Source organism: Pararge aegeria, chromosome 17 (genome assembly GCF_905163445.1).
Source record: "Pararge aegeria chromosome 17, ilParAegt1.1, whole genome shotgun sequence".
Lineage (NCBI taxonomy): Eukaryota > Metazoa > Arthropoda > Insecta > Lepidoptera > Nymphalidae > Pararge > Pararge aegeria.
In genome coordinates this window covers 12436399-12448455 of record NC_053196.1, presented here as the reverse complement: position 1 = coordinate 12448455, position 12057 = coordinate 12436399, and the positions used below count along the sequence as shown (strand labels likewise).

The 12057-nt window shown below is 36.1% G+C and overlaps 1 protein-coding gene across 2 annotated transcripts in view; it reads right to left on the bottom strand.

The window, feature by feature from the left end:
- Positions 1-754: 754 nt before the first annotated feature.
- LOC120631158 (neurofilament heavy polypeptide) overlaps positions 755-12057 on the bottom strand; it is a 96267-nt gene continuing 84964 nt past the window's right edge. Inside the window, exons 1-7 of one of the 2 annotated variants that reach the window (XM_039900612.1) lie at positions 8609-8633; positions 6221-6283; positions 4964-5161; positions 3908-4034; positions 3131-3324; positions 1778-1929; positions 755-1531 (exon numbers count right to left, since the gene is read on the bottom strand). In XM_039900612.1, the coding sequence (XP_039756546.1) occupies positions 1057-1531; positions 1778-1929; positions 3131-3324; positions 3908-4034; positions 4964-5131 (1116 nt within the window). In that variant the 5' untranslated portion in view covers positions 5132-5161; positions 6221-6283; positions 8609-8633 and the 3' untranslated portion in view covers positions 755-1056. Of the gene's footprint in view, positions 1532-1777; positions 1930-3130; positions 3325-3907; positions 4035-4963; positions 5162-6220; positions 6284-8608; positions 8634-12057 lie in introns of those variants that run through there. The other variant, XM_039900611.1, reaches the window with a different exon arrangement.

Sequence of the window (12057 nt, the reverse complement as noted above, 5' to 3'; positions counted from 1 at the left end):
CACAATAAGATCAGTAAATAAATTCTTTGGCAATGCAGTCAATAGTCATGCACAAAGCTCTTAACTACGACTGTTACACACAAATTACAAAACGATATGATTTAATTATCTCGTTCGTTCAGTCTTCGCAGTTTGTTAAATTCCAACTATGACCCAACATCTATTTAATTACATTGCTTTTACAGGGCTTTAAAACCGGTTAATTTCTCGTACTGGTAGTCGTAATTTTAAGAACGAAATTATAAAACCGTTTTATTAGAATGTTCAGTTTTTTCGAATAATAGATATTTATTTGGTATCAGGGAACCAAACCCAATAACCGGTTAATATACGGTGTTTTTAGGCGTTGACTTAGTTGATTGACCGTGAGTGTTCGTTCTTATATTTAGCAGCGCGGCCTTCCTTGCGCGACTTTGCAACTTTTGGACCCCGCATGCTTGTGCAAGAAATTGGTTAAAGGAATAGTTAGATTTCATTATATACAGCGTTATCAAATTAATTATTTAAACGAAACCAAATTGACGGAACCATATCTTAACAGATAACGCTTGTTTCGAAACCGGTTTCAAGCCCTGGTTTTATTTATAAACTTGGTTTTAAAACTATATTTAAATTTAACATTCCAATTATGAGTAACATGGTGATAGCAATTTTGATAATGCACTACTCGGTAACATAATCTTTATCTATTTCTATTTCTAACATAAGTGTCTATTTTAATAAAATATTGTCTTATCATATAAAAGTATGCAGGTTAACAAAGGGAGTAAAAAAATAGAAATTAAATAATGCTAAATAGTTACAGTAATTTTTTTTTTAATATCTAATTTAAGAATTTACAATATTTGTAAAATTTTATCTTTGCCTCGATAATAACGATTTCCGAATCTAAAATCTAAAGACGGCTAAAAGTTTCTAATATGTAAAGTTTTTATCCTCGCCTCGCCAGCCTCGGATTTAGGATCTTTGCGAGGTGGGGCTAGAGCTTGTCATTCAAGATTATCAAGTTACCCCGTTTCGCCTTTCCTAAATCCGGGGTTGGGTATTTATATTTAATTATTTACTTTTTTCTTTTTCAGCTTGCGCCGCTAGCTTCGCCTCTTTTTTGGCTTTCTTTTTTTCTTCTTTCGCTAATAGCTTTGCCTGTCTTTCCTCCTCTTTAGCTAGAAGTTTAGCTTGTCTTTCTTCTTCCTTAGCCAGTAATTTAGCTTCTTTTTTAGCTTCTTTCTCCGCCTTAAGTCTAAGTTTCTCTTCTTTCTTCTTTTCAGCAATTTCGTTCTTTTTATTATCATTGGTTTCGTCTTTTTTATTTTTATCACCCGGTTTTACGTTTTCATCTGGCTCTTTCTTCTTCTTTTCTTCTTTTGTGGGTTTTGCTTTGGGGTTATCCTTTTTGTTATCAGTCTCTTTGCTATGATCTCTTGATTTAGGCGGCGTTTCATCTTTAACAGGGGGTTTTAATGGTCGGAAAAAATGTTGTTTGTTCTTTTGTGGAGATGTTTCTAATTGCGTTACGATTTTTTGTGCGCACCTGTAAAAATAAATATGATATTTTATTTGTATCACAGTGATTTTATTTAAAGATTTATAATACGAAACGGTTTTGATAATTTCTAACTCAATACAATTTATATTGATTATTAATTATACACGCCCACCAATCCGCACTGGGCCAGCGTGGTGGACTACGGCCTTAACCCCTTCTCATTGTAGGAGGAGACCCGTGCTCTGCAGTGGGCCGGTAATGGGTTGATGTGATGATGATGATTAAGTTTACCTTATTCTAGTTGACGCTGAAGCGGCAGCGGCGCTTTCGCGTCGGCCTTCGCGAAATTCTCTTTGAAATTCACGGATTGGAGGTAGTCTGCCCGAAGGTTCACCGGCCAGGCCACCAGTGTAGCTATGTACTTGGTAATCTTGTAGTCGCGCCTGAAATAAGAGATTTACTTTGTTAGGTACACAACAGCACTTATGTTATTTTATTAGGTACAAGTTAGCCTTTGACTTGAATCTCTCCTGCAGCACGGCTAGCATGGGCAGGAGACAATTTTCTTATCAGGGAATGGATACAAATTATCTTCTCTTACAGCTTTATCAACTTTAAGAGCACTGGCGCACAAGAGGAAATAATATCCAAATATGTAAATGTATGTACATGTATGTACGGGTGGTTACTGATGATGCAGTCCAAGATAGTAGCAGGCTCACCTGTTAAGGGTATGTCAGCTAATATATAAAATAAAATAAAAATCGTTTATTTCGTTTCTTACATTGTTAATGATACATGTTGTGGAGACCTCCATGTAAGCATCAAAATACCTGTCTCAAAAGGCCTCACTCTTCCATAGCAAAGACAAGATAAAATAATAAATAAAACGATTGATTAGTGTGTCTTGGTGTGTGTGGTGTGTTTATGTTTGTGCCTGCGCGCGTGTGTGTGTTTCCGTGTGTGTTTGTGTTTTAGTGTGTGTGCATGTTATTAAGTGTATCCATTATATTTTAAATAGAAATAAACTGAAGAAGCGCCTCTGTTTCTTCATAGGTTAGTGTCATCAGCCAGTCTGGCAAAGTTTTGTTACATTCAAATAACGTTTTTTGGTCAGCTATATTTTAACACCCCCTTATTGGTTTCCACTCCTCGTACGGTATGAGTTACGTTTTACCGTTTTGGAACGAGCGAGTTGGATTTTTTGGTAGTAGAAACCAAAACAAATCACTTGGAAGCACGTACCTACTTATTTTTGGATAGCGTGATAAATTGCCACAGCTAAATGCACCCATCAGACAAAAACCCTACGAAGTAATTCTTTTTTTATAGGCGAGGGGTTTTTACTTACATCTGTGGCTCATCTGCTTGGTCAGTTATTACTTTAAAAAAATGTGGCTGGCATAATTTTTTGCGCTGATGGCTTGGTGAATAGTATAATACATGAATAGTAATAATATTCATGGTGATAACCAAAAAAAAAACACCCGGCTAGGTTTGTTGTGGGCTTCTCCAGGACGCGTTTGGAACCCTCGTAGCTTCAGTTTTAAGTTTTAGCGTTAAGACCGAAAAACTGTGCGCATTGAAATGTTTTATAGTATTTTCTGGATCTTTATGTGGTGTAGACTAAATGGTTATTTATACCTTCATGCTATGATGTTGTGACCGTCGGAGGGAGTTCGAAGCGGGTTGCCGCGGTCTAGGCGTAGCGGAGGTGGCTGGGACCCTAGGCACTGCACCTAGACACGCTCCACCACATTTCGCGCCTCCACACAGCTTCGTGGAACAACCGGTGTTGCTTACGTTACCACCACTGTTAGATGATACGGAAGACACTCCTGGAATATGAAAAATAAAAGTTTTTGAAGTCAAAGTTTTTTTACTTTTTTAACACGCAACTTCAAATTATGACTGAGTCGAAAACTAATAGTTTCATAAATATTATAAAACCAGTTAAAAAAAATATTATTAAATGAACGCTTAAGGGATACCTAGTGTTATACTTACCAAGCAGTATTTAATGATGTTTCCTAAAAACTAACGAACCCAGTGACAGTCCAGTAAAAAAAAATACAAAATTAACTGCTAAAATTTGAAAAGAATTATTTTGAACTAATAATAATAACTAAAAATTAACTGGACTAATTTAAAATAAAGCGGGCGAATATAGTATTTAATTTTGGAAATTTGACCGACCCGGGGCCATTTTCACTTACGACGAACAAGACATTGCCTAAGTACTTAGCGCCTAATCTAAGGAGATGCTTAGGCATACATCAACTGTTATCAGTAACAGTTGGTGAAACGTTTTTTTCTAAAGACATCGCCTTAATCATTAGGTTTAGGCGATGCCTACGTTTAGTGAGAATGGGCGGGAATGGGAATGGGAGTAATGAAGTAACTTAATAATCATTTATTCACCTGAAAGGGAAGACTCGCCACTGGTGACAGAGTAAAGTGATGCGGAGGCTGGCACGGATCGGGCGCCGACGGAGTACGACGACACTGATCCCGGCACCCCCCATGACTTTCCACTTCCACTTGACACCTGAAATGTATTCATCATCACAATCAGCAATTCAACCGATTGACGTCCACTGCTGGACATAGGACTTTTGTAGGGAGTTACAAAATCCAAGGTCCCAAGCCGCTTGTTTACACTAGTTCCTAGAAACCAGCCTGATGTTTACCGGTGTGGGGTCGCCATTTCTGCACCTTACGTAACACCCCAAAGTACATCGGTTCTTCGAGCTATGTGCCTCGCCCATTGCCACTTAAGCTTCGCTACTCGCTGAGCTATGTCGGTAACTATAGTTCTTCCACGGATCTCCTAGTTTCTGTTTTTCACGAAGAAACACTCCTAGCATAGCTCTCTCTATCGCCCGCTCTCTGACTCTGGGCCTTCTTATGAGGCCTCCTTATAGTAAGCGAAATGAATTATAATAATATTGTTAAAGAAAACTTCTGGCGGTCTAAGAGCTGAAGATTATTTAGGACAAAGGAGTCATGCAAGCTAGTGGCAATAGCGTCAGCGTTTGGAGCCTTCCCGTTGCCTATTCTTTGTGGCGAAATCTGCTATTTATCTTATACACCCCTGTATTCTTAATGAAGAGAACTTTCACGCATCTTTCTAGTCCATGCACCTATATTCGATGACGGAATAAGCCACAATTTTTTGCTCTGGTATAAATATACTAGCGAAATCTGCCATAATTTTCCTGCTCCTATATACTTGCTTAGTGACGAAATCTGCCGGACAAGACTGTACTTAGCGTATAAAAACATATAAAAACTTAAGGGTAGACTTTTTTTATCATTTTATATAATCTGCATACTCTCTAGGCTCTATGCATGCTACTGGGTGTGTTTAGGGACAAAACCTGCCACACATCTTTTCTGCCGCGATACTTAGTAGTGAAATCTGTTGAACATCTATCCTGGCGCTATATTTAGTTATGAAACCTGTTACACACTCACCTGCCAACTTTTGCTGGTCACCAAGCGTGGTGTCTGGCGCAGTCGCAGGATCTTCGCCCGGCAGATCACACAGCGCAGCGGCAGTAGCCGTTGGCTGACGGCCATCTGAATGGTCTTCACGAAGCATCGCCGGCAGACCACGCGGTGGCCGCACGGCGATGTTTGCATCGTCGCCTTCGCGTTTACACATATTACGCACTGTAAGAGAGAGACCGATGAATATATAAGTTATTATTATAATCTATTCCAAACATCATATCATTAGGAATATTTTTAACCGTGAAAGTGTTAGGTAGGTTAGTGTACTGTGTTAGGCGTAATGGCAACACAATGTAAACATTTTACAAACGCATAGTTTGCAGAGGTCATAGCGCATTGGGTAGGAGCTCGACTTTACTTTCGGATGCCGAGTTCGAATCCCAGCGCGAAACTCTAACTTTTCTAAGTTAAGTAATTAAAATATCTTCTATTTTTAACAGTGAAGGAAAACATCGTGAGGAAACCTGCATGCCTTTGAGTTCTTCATAATGTTCTCAAAGGTGTGTGGAGTTTACCAATCCGCACTGGGCCAGCGTGGATTACAGCTACTTATTTACAGCTACGGCCTTAACCCCTTCTCATTGTGGAAGGAGACCCGTGCTCTGTAGTGGGCCGGTAATGGGTTGATGTGATGATGATAGCTGGCTTCCTCGAACAGTGATCATCCCCCAATTCGTAGTTTTGAGCACAATTTTAAGTGCGCCGCAGGAATGTACTGCCGCGGTCGGTTGGTATTACGAATATTAAAGAACACTAGGCACACAGATGGTGTGGATGAAATTTGTTTCAACGTCGTTTTTCAGGTTTGATTTTAGAAAAACGATGGAGGAATAATTATTACAATAATTCGTAAAAACACTCCCCATTCTAAAATCGAGAATACACAAAAAGGAAATGGCATCTCTACGGTCCTATTGTGTAATTATTAAGAAGTGTGAAGGTGCCAAAAGTTTTATGTACTTTATTCATACTAACGTACGTCCGTGCTTAGGGCAGTTGAGTAAAATTAGATATTTATTTATTTATATCCTTAGTATACTTACCGAAACATTTACAAAAAAACACTTGAAACACATGTTTGGTTTAAAATACGTTTAATGTTAGAGTGCTTCTTTATTCAATAAGTTTACCTACATCTTAAAAAGGCTGGAAGCGGGACTATTTATTTCGATCAAGATTATCGAATATTATTTGTATTCGAAATTTAAATGAACTTACTTCTTCTTCAGGTGATGTGGCGAGTTCAGGCTCATTTTCTTCCAATTTATTGAGCAATTTATCCTGTAACAAAAGAAATCGGTTGTTTACTGTATATTTTATTGATAGCGTGGCCTCGAATTAACTCATAACGTAGGTTTATATAGATATTTTATTGATTACTTGGAAAATACCTTAGTGAATGTCGTGAGATTCAGTAGGTAATAGATAAGTACAGCTGTAGCCTGTAGGTACTTATCTAATACGCAGATATTGGGCAGCAATGATGCATTAAACTAAAAATCGCGATGTCATGTTATAACGTTGCAGTTTGTAATACAGTCGTAGCTGTATTTTAAAAAAGAGGTGATAGGTTATGCGTTAGATTCTTTATCAGTTTTGAAAGTTAGATACATTTATACCTTGTATTCGAGTGTTGTTAAAATCCGTCAACTTAAATGTTACACTATTTCTGTTAATAATTTTTATCACACATACTTAGGGTGTTACACGTGGCATAACGTCGGAATCTTTATACAGTGTTTTTTCACTTCAACACTTTTAAAATGTCAGAGTGTGAAAATACATTCTATAACTATTCCTACATTATAAATAATAAATAATAATAATAAATATTCAACGACAATATACACATCGCTATCTAGTCCCAAAGTAAGCGTAGCTTGTGTTAAGGGTACTAAGATAACTGATGAATAATTTATATGAATAATATACATAAATACTTATAGTATATAGATAAACACTCAGACACTGAAAAACATTCATGTTCATTATACAAATATTGTCCAGTTGTGGGAATCGAACCCACGGCCTAGGACTCAGAAAGCAGGGTCGCTGCCCACTGCGCCAATCGGCCGTCAAATTATGCGCTAATTATTTAAAAATTGAAAGTAAAACCTAAGAATTATTATTATTCATTCCTATTTATTTTATCGCCTTCTTCTTTCCTGGCCTGCAATAAAACTACTATATAAATATAGAAGTTTTATTGCAGGCAAGGAGTCTTCTATACTATAGAAGTATATTTGGCGAATTTTCTTGTATGCCTTCACTCTAAACTCTTCGTCTCTAAACATTTACCTCAAAGTGATAACTTTAGCCTCGGAAACAGGAAAAAGTCAGTCGAGGCCATATCAGGTGAGTACGGTGCTTGGTCGATAACATTTGTTGAGTTTTCCGCTAATGGAGAGCGGTGATAGCTTAGTGGGTGAGACATAAGCTTTTCGGAGTTATGCGCGTTTTATGAAATAAATACCCTTTCGAGTATACCTTATCGAGTATAGAAAAATCGTGGGGAAACCTGCACACCTGGGAGTATTCCATAATGTTCTTAAGCGCGTGTGGAGTCTACTCATCTTCGTTTAGCCAGCGTAGTGGATTATACCTTTCGCATTCTGAGAGTAGACCCGTGTCATATAGTAGGCTGATAATGATGACGGTGATGACCCTAAAACTTATTATGATGCTGCAATATTCATGATTTATAATGCCACATCTGGAATTTTACAAGCGCCTCACTACGCCGTAATATTTATTATTCCTTGCTTTAAATAATCTTAAGAACGCGGTCAAGTTTAATTATATGATTACAACTTAGGTAAAAGCGATATGAAAATTATAAATTCAAATTCAAATTCAAAATTTCTTTATTCATGTAGGCCTATCACAGGCACTTATGAAGCGTTCATACATATTTGTTTACATAATTGTAAGGGGATGGTGATAACTTCGCACGCCAACTAAAATCTAAAGCTACGAGGGTTCCAAATGCGCTCTGGTCTAAGAAAAGCCCACAACAAACTTAGCCGGGTAATTTTTTTTTGTTATCACCATCTTCCAGAAAATTTATATTAAGCTATGAAGCTAGAGCAATTCACACCCAAGCTTTTTTATCGTTTAAGTAATCCTTAATATTATAATAGGAAAAAACCAAATATATATCTATATATATAAAAGGAAGTTGTGTTAGTTACACCATTTATAACTCAAGAACGGCTGGACCAATTTTTATGATATTTGGTTTTTTGGATTTCTCTTAGTCCGGAATAGGATAATGAATATTCAAATATAACATTTATCAAAAAAAAGGTCCGCGGTATGAAGTTCGCCGGGACAGCTAATATATATATATATAAACGAAAATTGTGTTAGTTACACCATTTATAACTCAAGAATGGCTGGACCAATTTTTATTATGTTTGATTTTTTGGATTCCTCGTAGACCGGAATAGGATAATAAGTATTCAAATATAACATTTATCAAAAAAAATGATCCGCGGTACGAAGTTCGCCGGGACAGCTAGTAATATATAAAAACCAAATCCAGTTCCGAAATTTTTATATATATGCATTTCTGTTTTATACGACTATGAGTTAGTCCTTACTTACCCTTGCCAGGTGATGTATTCCAGGATAACTTGTTAGAGGTATGGCAGTTAAAAACATGCCCATAATCGGTTTGCACGCGACATCGTAACGGAACGCTAAATCGCTTAGCGGCACGCATTTGTCGGCAGGGTGGTAACTAGCCTACAAGAGGCCTCCCGTCAGACAAAAGTACTTTGAATGGATTTTGAAGTTATAAAAATATTTCAAATATAAAAAACTATATCATTAAAGAGATATGAAAATTTTAGCAACATTATACGGCATATGTAAGTCATATCACGTCCTTGGAGACGTTTGAAGTTATGAATATTTAACGCTTTATTGATTAAAAAAAGACCTGAGGAAACATTTAGCAGGGAATTGTCGTTTGAAGGAAATTTTGCTTTTATTTTGCATATTAAAATAGCAATTAAGTAATTAAAAATGCTGGAATCTGAAACAGATGTTTTGGATGCTGGAAGGCGACTGTAATAAATCATCGGTTTTTCATTAGTGTATGAGGGCTAACCATATATTTATAACGATATTATAGGTTAGAATTACTAGTATCATAAGGCATTTAATTACCTAAGTACATTCATTAGATATGAATGTAATAACATGCCATGAGATTGCTTCCCCACTTATATACTTCAGTTATAACACCATCAAACAACCTTCGACTAAGTCACGTTAAAATAGGTTCAGCTGTACAAAAGATTACTCTGATCTCTGACAGACAAAACCTTGAAAAACATATGTTTGGTTAAAACTACAATTTCAATAGGTTAAAAGGTTATTCTTTAATATACGAAGCATAGTAAACTCGAGCCAAACCGCGGGGCACGGCTTGTTTTAATTTTGTAATATCCTTGAGCATCTATGTCTATCATCACTTTAATAACATTTGCTTGCCTACACTATTAGGTACGAATAATTGGCGATCAAGCATTAAAATCTTATTAATGAAGATATGACACAAAATTACCTTTGAACTTTGATTGTTCATTATGACTCCATTCTCTAAAAGCCCTCTATACATAAAATGAGTTACGAGTTCTTAGTGTTGTTTTTTTGGTATATTTGTTACTGGATTACTCCGTCAACGATAAACCGATTTAGATGATTCTTTTTTTGTGTGGTACGTTCAGTGGCGTGCAGATAATACAAATTGCAGAATATCTCCAGTACGAGTAATATATACTTAAGGGTAGGCTTTTTATAACTCTTACAACGCCTATCTTTAAGTTTTTTAAAACTCGTACTGGAGATTTTTTTCATTTTATATCATCTGCATACCCTGTGCATACCCTGTATGCATGCCACTGGGTAAGTTATGCTTCAGAGGTGGTCCGGTTCGATTTTAATTTGGTGAAGATTTATTGGAGATATCCTTTAGAAATCGGGGAATCAAATATTATAGGCCCTATGGCAATTTGAGTATTTTTTAGGATTTAAGGAACTCATGCATCTTCTTTCGAAATGCACCATTTGGTCAAGTAGAATTGATGGTGAATACCATGGATGGCAACTGGAACAATACAATAATGAATATTACACGGGTTGCGCTTAGATTATGGCATATGGCTGATAAGTCATTTATGCTCGTCACAATAAAAAAGCTGATGGTAAAGTGCTGGGAGAACTCCATCTGACTGAAATATGCATGAAAATTTTAATTCAATCCCAAAATCAGGGAAGTGTTTCAAATTTAACTGGCAAGTATTTTTTTTATGAATAAATAAATTGCCACTTGTCAAGCATTTCATAAACTAGACAGTAACTTGGTATAACAATATAGGTTTAAGGCGCCATTACAAAGTCACTTAGAAAAACAACTTATGAATACAAATTTAAATAAAATTATCTTAAACAATACAATTGAACATGATAATGTAAACGCCATAAGTCACGAGCGGTTGTTATATTCAATTACTGTAATCACATCTGCACCTTTAAAAGGTAGGTTAAGGTACCTCCGCGATTGCTCTCCTCGCCAGCGTCGATTATTTTCGAGGTACATCAAAACACTGCGAGTAAAGTGCTGACGGCTCTTAATGATTTTTGTTCAAGTTTGTTTATGCACCTAGACTCTAGTTCAAACTTTGTTCACAAAATTTAGAAACTTCTAACCCTCTAGGTTTTTTTTTGTTTTTTTTCTGCTTTTTTCATACATTTTGCGATTTATAACTATTCGTATCATGCCCATTAGCGCAAGTAAGCACTGGTCTAGTTGTTTTTAACAAACGACGGATTTGATATTAAGTGAAATACTAAGTAAAAAAAACCACAAATAAATATGCTATACAACGTTTTCAAGTGGATGCTAAACAAAATGTAAAAATTACTACTATACAAAGTGTTTAAAGTACTATACTTAATATTTTTTATGTTTTTCTAAGCACTAACATACAAATATAGGATTGTTTTCTAAAATTGTAGATATTTTGTACAGTATATGTACAAAATATCGTTAGTTTTTAGTGTTATGCTTATTAGAAAAAAATAGTTGTTTGTAAGAAAAATGTTTTTAGTGAATTGGTTTGCTGTCTAAGTTATTATAGCCAAATGTTAACTTCTCATCATCTTTAACAAAAAGTTGCTTTTCCCGACGCATAGCTCCTTTATTGTGATTAGCATACATTGCTTAGAAACAATATTCAAGTAATCTAATGGCAACCCGTGAAATAAGTATTATTGTGTAGGTCCAGGTGGTCACCCTAAACTTCATCATCAGTATCACTTGACCAAATGGTGCTTTTCTATAATTAATGCACAAGTTACTATAAAAAATAACTCAATTGTTATACGTAATGCGCCTAATATATTTGAAGAGTTCCTTCGATTTGTCCAGGATCCTACCAATATACCGTAACCTGATGACTTGACTGTATGAAAATGAAAATGAAATGAAAAATAGTAATTAGTAGTAAATAGTATGGAATAGAATGTAATGTAGTATGCTGTTTTAAACAAAAGAAGATTACATTATTTGAAATCGGTTATTAAAAGACGGAGTTCTGAAGTTTACAGTAACACTTATTATATAATATATAGGACCCTAATAGGGAATTTGACTTCACAGACTTCATAATTTTTCAATTTTCTACTTGTTTTGGTTACATGCACGAAATAACGATTGGTGGGAATCGAACCCACGGCCTTGGACTCAGATAGCAGGGTAGCTGCCCACTTCGCCAATCGGCCGTCAAATGAAAAGAACAATGAGATTAAAAGTATCCTGTGTCACTCTGCTACCCATAAACTATCTCCTTGCTTTTCCAAAAAAGAGAGAAGAAAAATCATTTGTTACCCATACTAAGGCCTGATCGTTTAACTTATCTTTGACATTTTTTGCATAGATAGTAGCAAAAAAGACGTCTTCTGTAGCCTGAAGACGTAGGATATTAGTTCCTGCGGGATTTCGTTAAACGCATAATAAACACGGACGAAGTCGCAGGCCAGGCTAG